The following is a 7,739-nucleotide window of genomic DNA, read 5'->3' on the forward strand; positions in this document are numbered from 1 at the left end:
TATTAAGTTGGGCTCGACAAAAAAGTGTTTTCCAGCTTCCTGCTTTCACCTACTCATTCTAGTTACATTTGGTTACCGCTACATAAACCTTACTTAAGTGACTCTATTTATAGCACTACTTTCACAAAGTAGTTACAAAAAGATATCAAACGACCCAAATTGTAACGGATATCCTAGCTAGGGTAAGGCACACAACGATCATAAGCACTGTACGTCTCTCACGTTATAACTGATTCCAAGCCAAAATTGATCTCTGTAGGTGAGGTGAGCAAGGCAGAGAACAAGAACTCAGGAAAACGGTCCTAGACAGGGGAAGAGGAGGAGGGCCAAAGAAGGGGGAATAGAGGAAAACGCGGAATCAATTTAAGTCCACAGCACCCGCCCAGCACGGGAAACGCGTGCACTTTTGCAGACAACCTGCAGCCTGAGGCGCGGTAACGGAGCCTAGCATAGCAGATGCTGTTTGCTCCACTGTCGGGTCCAGGGTCACGTGCAGTGTAAGCATGCTGGGCAGAGTTCTACAGTTGTACTCTGACGTGGGTTCATTGCTACAAATCTGGAGTACTTGTTGCAATTGCAAAGGGCGGGTTGGGTTTCTTGCAGTGGGCATCTGAGCAAACCAAACCCCAAGCTCCCGCTCCCCAGTGTACCCCAGGGAGCGTGGAGGGCTCTACTTTCAGCTCCTTATAGCAAAAACTCAGCAAGTAGTCTTCCACCTAATCATTTCATCTGAATCACTAGCCCGATCTGTACAATTTGGGGGCGAGCAGAACAGAACCAAAGTCTCATCCATTAGTTACCAACTTCCCAGAGGGAAGAGTCGTGCTTAGAGCCCACGCTACAAGGGGGACGACCGTCGCTTCAGCTAGCTGGAGCTGCTGGGGACCTCGCGCTTTCTCCAGCCCCATCTCTGCAACTCTCTCGCTCTGGGGGAACTAAGAGCAACGGAGCTGCGCCCGTCAAGAGCCAGGCGGAGAGACATTCTCCGAACACTGCTCCCGAGCTCGGAGGCGAGTGAGGTCTGGTTCCCCGCCCCTCCCCAGCCCCAAGTCGGCTCGCGCAGTGCAGCAAAGCCCCTTCCTCAGGGCAGTCACCCCTCCCGAGCAGGGCCTAGTCAGCTAAGCCACAAGTCGGAGCTCCAACTCCCCCAGCTGGCGCGCCCCGCCAGGACCGCACGCACCCCGCTACTCTATGGCCACGCCCCGGCCTCGTGCGCGTCCCTGTGGGTCCCACCCACCGCACGCACCGCTGCAGGGGGGCAGCGGGAATACCGACTGCAGGCGCCTAACCGCCAGCGCGTGGGCGTGGAACCTACAGCAGGCACGCTATAACCCGACCAGGCGCCAGAAAGAGGATCCGACCCCCGGACCGCCGCGGGCCGCCGCGCAGTCTGCAGAGGCGCATCGACAGCGCTCGAGACATGGAGCCTCCGCCCAGACGCAGCCACGAAGACGCCGGTTACCTCAGCCTGGGAGTCGAGGAGCTCCAGGAAGAACCGCATGGTCAGTGCCGGGATCGGGACTGTTCGCTGGCTAACTCTAGGAAACGTACTTTCCTCGGGAGCGGCGAGTGGACAGGACGCCGCTGCTGCGCGGCCGCCGTCGCTACTCTCAGGTCGTGGGCTTGCGCCTCCATTTGCCCCGCTCACCCTAGGCTCCAGCGCCCTCATCTCTCTCTTTTTCCTTTCCAGATACGAAGCCTACCGCCGCGACCTCGGTAATCGTAACGGGAAAAGCTGTCGAGGAAGATCCACGGCCCGAACCTGAGCAGGGAGCAGCAGCAGCAGAACAAGGCCGTGTAGGCGCGGGAGCTCCCGGCCCCATGGACGACGAGAACCAGAAGGGCGGCGGCGGCGGCGGTGAGGAATCCCCGCAGCAGGAGCAGGAGCTGGCCCACGCGGCCACCGAGGATCCGGAACGCGAAGGCAGCCAGCTGTTCTTCCCCTGCAACCCGTATGGCTGGGTGCAACTGAAGGATCTGGAGAGAATTTTCCAACGCAGCCAGTACCCCGACGTGTTCGCACGGTAAGCGGCAAGCTCTCGAGGCGCCCATTTTCTAGAGCTCTAGCGCTCCTCCCCCGACGCCTTTGGCTGTCTCCCCCCCCCCGTACCCCCCCGCTCCACCCCACCCCCACCCCCCGCTCCCGAGTCAGCAGTGCAGTGTATAAATGAATTAAATAGGGAAACTGGCTGCACTTTTGTTTCTGTGAATAGCATTCCACTGGATAGGGATTTAGATCAGGGTGAGGAGAGTGAGGCACTGTTGTGCAAATGCAGGGTTGAATCTTGCCTTTATTTAAAATTTTTGTGCATTTATTCTTGATGTTTAAATATTGTTTAAAAGGTTAAATTTATGTCAGATGTTAATGTTTACTGTTAAATGTTGAAATATTGCATTAAAAAATCGTAGTCTTGAATACTGAGCTTTTCAGCACTTCCTTAAAATTTGCACACAGAAGAAAATTGTTCTAAAGAAAGCCTGGAGCTGGGTATTACAGAAATATGTTCCCCAGGCATTTGGGAGAATATGAATTTTAAAACAAGCATAAAATGCACATTGTATATCTAATTTCATTTACAACTCAAAATACTGAATATCTGCGATTTTGTCCCCTCAGAACGGATGTTACAATACGCATGGATGTGACTGAAGCCGAAGGGCAGGTCAGCAAGCCTGAAAAAAACAACTTGCCAGAGTAGCCATTGTAAAGCCTGCCTCAGAACTTGGATACTTTTGTTCTAGACATTCTCATGTTGTTGTTTTTGATGCCTTTTCCATGTTTGGGAAATGAGTTTTGAACTTTGGGGGTTTTGGCGAGTGGAAAATTAGATAATTAAACCCCAGTTTATGGAAATTGCCCATTATCAGAAGTAACATAATTTCCTAAAGGAAAAAGAAAATAAAAGAGAACCAAACTGTTTCTCCTATGTCTTGAACAAAATTAAATCTAAATAAAGTTCAATTCCTTCTAACACTGGTATTCTCTAGGGAGCACTTCTGTGTGGAGTTATGCTGGGGCTCAGTCTGATCCAGAGAGCATGGACATTAATGTACCAAGGAGCTAGGATATGAGAGGGTTCAATTGTATTAAATTACATAAAATATGGAAAACTGTAAGTTCTTTGCTAAATGAGTGAATTTATAAATATTCACACACACTATATGAGATAAGTATTTAGTTACGCTGAGACTGATGTGGGGAGATAGCTTAAAAGTCCAAGCACCTGGTTCTCCTGCCATTTGTTTTTAGTCTGCAGTAAAGCAGTGTAGTAAGTGGCAGCCCTACATTTTAATTTTCTGTAATGCTTTGATGTGTTAGCCTGAAAACATTGCTAAACATTTATGATGGAGAGTGGAAGGAAGGTTTGCAACAGGAAATTTGTCTAAAAACTGAAACAAGAACAATTTTGAATACAGTTCCACTGAGCTAAGGGTGAAAAGGTTAGGGAAGAATTGCATACAGTCAAACATATACCTGGCAGACGTTGTACAAATTGAACTTTATGAGTGAATATTCTCTTGAGGAGTTTCTAACATCTAAAGATTTTTTTGATGGTACTGTTTTGAAAAGGTGGGTTTGGGGGAATTTGATAGGGGACACAGATTTCCATTCAGGCCAGATTCTTACCTGTGTTAATTTGACATACTTTTTCATTTGCTTAGGCAGTGATGACTGATTTGTAGGTCAAAAGATAACTGTTTGAGACCACAGAAAGCATAAGCTGTAGTAAACGAGTATTTGTCCAAAAACAATTCAAGCTGAGCTTATTAGTTTTGCTCCACGGTGCATATGTGAGTGCAGTGATGGAAATGGGCTGCAGGTCTGGTGGTGGTGAGTGGTAGTGAACTTGGACCCAGTTTGGCCTATTTTCCTCAACTCTATAGGCTGAAGTATCGAGGCTTTGTCCAGGGCGTCAGCAACTCTTATGTCCCAGTAAGACAAGCCACAACCCGCTGGGGCCTCCATAACCAGGCCTTCCTTGTCAGACCATCTTTTTAACTCTCAAGAAGTTTCAGAGGATGAATGACCCCTTAGGTATCCTTGAGGGAAACCTGTTTACAAATCCAACCTGTTCCTATTGAATATTCAGTTCTGACTGAAGGAGCTTTTCCTGTGCTCCACTCCCCCACACCCAGGGTGACACTATCCCAACGAGTAGAGGGCAGAGGCACCTGGATGGCTGATGATCCGCTGTCAAAATACGATATTTCTTCATTCCGTTACCAGGCATAGCATTAACAGCAAGACTGGGCGCAATTCATCAGCTAGACCTGCATCGGAGAGCTGGAAAAGCCATTAATGAATACTAAAGGTGGGAGGAGAGAAACAAAACAAGAAGTGTAGTTAAAAGCTTGATACATAGTTGGTGCTCACTGAGGGTGAACTGAAAGGAAGGGGCTGCGGTGGTAACTTTCCTAAGATATTTACTAATAAAGAAACAGCTTCTCCCAGTGGAGTTTACAAAAGCAATGGCATAAAGGGTTGTATGTTGTAGGGGGATTTATTATGACATTAACTGCTCAATATACTAAACCAATCCCTTTTTTCCCTCTAATTGAAGGTTTGGTTTAAGAATAGGAGGGTCAAGTGGAGGAGACGTCAGAGGACATTAATGTTCAAAAATATGCCCCCTGTCACCCTGGGCAACCCTGTGGGCATAATCTTGGATGGGCCCTATAATGGTACCCTTGTTCTGGAATCTGATTGGAGATGGGGTCTTCTGGAGCCACTGTCACCTGGGTGGCTCCTCTGCCCTTGCCTCCCTCAGGCCTGGCCTCATTTGGCCTGGAATCGGCCCCTGTCATCAGCAACCATTTTGTAGTCCCCTATTACCAAGGTCTCCCTGACAGTCTTTCCAAAGTATTTTCCTGCCACATTCTTATTGGACATAGCACAGCATCAAGAGCACTTCATCAAATGCCCATTAAATGAGCTGAGTAAGTGGAAAAGTCAGTGCCCCCTTATTTTTGAGTAGGGCATGTTTTTGTATTTTTCAATAAAAGAGGTGAATTCTCAGCATGTAGTTTTTGTGCATCAAACGGGGTTAACAGTGAACGGATGAGGATTTCTAAAGGAATGTCATTCAAACAGAATGGCAAGGAGGCCTCTTTTCATGAGGTGACACCTAGGAGTCACCATCAATAGGCCTGTGCACATGAAAGTTTTCCAAGTACCCAAGGTATGTTTACACTGATCTACATTTTTTCTCCTTTGCCTTCCATCACCCCATCCTCATCCTCACCCCTTGGGACCACATACATATGCATGATGGGGCAGGACGAGTCCCCAGTGAGAGAACAGCGTGTTTCCAGGAAGGGCAGAGCCCCACCCACGCTACTTTGAACATTCAGACCCAATGCTAGACTCAACGAAACTTCTGAGAGGCTGCTCACAAGGATTCATGGGAAGGTGGTGGCCGAACATTCAGCCAGTGTACTCCAAATTCTGTTCACTGCACTCCCTTTTTGTGGAGGAGATTGGGGAATAGGAACCATCCTGGCTCAGAGGTACTCCTGCTTCAAAGGAAACAGGAGACCCCATTCCAGGCCTGTGAGGCATACTGTAACTTCCTCAAAAGCAGTCGCACCTTCAAACGTATATTGTCACTTTCATCATCCTTCCAAGCACCTCAATTCCTGCTAATTCAACATTGAAAGGGAATCTTTTGGTTTAATGCTGCTCAAAGCAGTGTTCCAGAATAATCACTCATTAGAAAGCAGTCATTTGTTCATGTTGTCTTCATGTGAAACTGCCAGAGTAGAAAGCAAAACTGAACTTGCAGGATGGTGAAGGAGGCCAGGCCCACTTTTTAAAAAGCATTAAGTTCTCAGCACAGCCTTGGCTTTGAGCAAGGCAAGGCTTCTTTAAGGTAGTTTCTGTTCAACATGGTTCATTGTGAACACCAAGGTCCTACTATGAAGTGACCGCTGAGATAAAGTGCTGTGATTACACAGGAATTTCCTCTCACAAGGGTTAATCAGACCAGTTTCCCAGCGCTTGTGTGCTTCCAGTGGAAAGGGAGGCTCCATTTTGGAAAGTGTGTGCTTTATTCTGTGCCGTCCACTACTTTCACTCCTCTTCTCTCCCTTCACACCGGTGGGTATCAGCGTCAGCAATGCAGTTTTGTGTAATGTGGGTCTTCTGCACAGAGAGGAGGTTGATGCTACCTGGAGGCCCAGCCCCTGCTGGGAGAGGGGAACATCCGGAATGCCCACTGCCGTCCTCACCAGATGGTTTTCAAAACAAAATGTCTTGTTTCCCAGTGTTGACCCCGTCCTTCTTAAACATCAGATTCCTCAACCTTTAAATACCCTAAGAACAGAACTACAGAGTCTGTACAAACAAAAGCACAGGACACTATCAGACCGAGTTCTCACTCCATCTGTCCTCTGTTCACAGTTGAATGCGTGGCTTTGCCATACTGAGACTGGTAGCCAGACAGTACTCAGCACAAATCCTGCAGTTAACACTCACATCTAGTCTGGGGGAAGAAGAGCGAATACCCTTTCCCATAACTGATGGGTCTTTAAGAGACATATACACTATTTTTAATGCATCTCTACTTCTTCCAGTTTCCAGAAGAATTAAGGCACGGTGGTGAGATGGGGCAGAGGGAATATTCAAAAAACACTGCTGCAGAGAATAATTTTCCCTCAGTCTAAGTTGTAAAAGGGACAGGTCTTCTAAGAGTAGTCCCACAAAAAGCATTTCTCTTAACATACACTTCAAATATCTCAGAGGTAAAGATCAGAAATTAATTATTCTAATATACAGAAATAACACTGATTTGTAAAACAATCTTTAACATTGGCTACCAGCAAATAGGCTGACCCAAGATGGGTGGTCTTTGTAGATGTTAGTTTTGGCTGAAAAGCCTTATAAACACAATCTCGGGAGGAGCACACTAGTTTCAGCACCTTACAGTAATCTAAAAATTCTGGGGGGAGGGTGTGCTCAGTCGTAGCTACCAGTCTGGCTACCAGTCTCAGTATGGCAAAGCCAGCTTAGCATGCACAAGGTCCTGGGTTCAATCCCCAGTGCCTCTGTTAAAAATAAATAAATAAACCTAATTACCCCCCCAAAATTAGCTGCCTAATTAAAAAAAAAATTCTGGATCTTGCTTTCTAAAGTTTCTAAAGTTGTTTCTCATCAAATAATACAAGTCTCCTTTGAGACAAGTGTGAAAAGTGAGTTTTTAAATAAAGAAAAGAGTTACCACAAATAGATACAAAGAAGGGGATTGGAGTTTGTTCTGAGGCTTTTTTCTTTTTTTGAAGGAACAGAAGTACCTTTACCTGAATTCTGATCATGGGTGTTGGCTTATCGCTGGGCACACTCTGAGCACATGTACTGATCTACCATGTGGTCATTTGGTGCTGATGTGATTCCTCTAGGAAATGTCAGACCCTGGAAGTGAAATAACGGAGCTAAAATAGAGCCCTTCACTGGATTTCCTGACTGATAAGCCCAACTTGGTCTCATTTAACATCCCACAGCCCCCAGAATGGACCAGGGTTCTCAAAACCTTGAGTGGACACCTCAGGAGTCAGTTGCTATGATAACATAACCCTCATCACATACCCCTCGTCCTAAGAACGCTGCATGACATTACTTTTATTTGGGGATTCATATAGCGGACACATACCCATTTTCCTTTGTGGAACTCACACAAGACCACCTTCATTTGGCAAGTGAGACAAATGTTCATGGGCTCCACAGTAAAAGGCTGAAAACCACA

The 7,739-nt window shown here is 46.9% G+C and overlaps 1 protein-coding gene across 1 annotated transcript; it reads left to right on the top strand.

Annotated features, from left to right (window-relative positions):
* Window positions 1-1,259: 1,259 nt before the first annotated feature.
* LOC116150921 (rhox homeobox family member 1) lies at window positions 1,260-3,195 on the top strand. Its single transcript, XM_031446341.2, has 3 exons — window positions 1,260-1,502; window positions 1,691-2,024; window positions 2,618-3,195. The coding sequence occupies exons 1-3, from the start codon at window positions 1,421-1,423 to the stop codon at window positions 2,697-2,699; spliced, it is 498 nt and encodes a 165-aa protein (XP_031302201.1). The 5' UTR covers window positions 1,260-1,420; the 3' UTR covers window positions 2,700-3,195.
* The last annotated feature ends 4,544 nt before the right edge of the window (window positions 3,196-7,739 follow it).

Source organism: Camelus dromedarius, chromosome X (genome assembly GCF_036321535.1).
Source record: "Camelus dromedarius isolate mCamDro1 chromosome X, mCamDro1.pat, whole genome shotgun sequence".
Taxonomy (NCBI): domain Eukaryota; kingdom Metazoa; phylum Chordata; class Mammalia; order Artiodactyla; family Camelidae; genus Camelus; species Camelus dromedarius.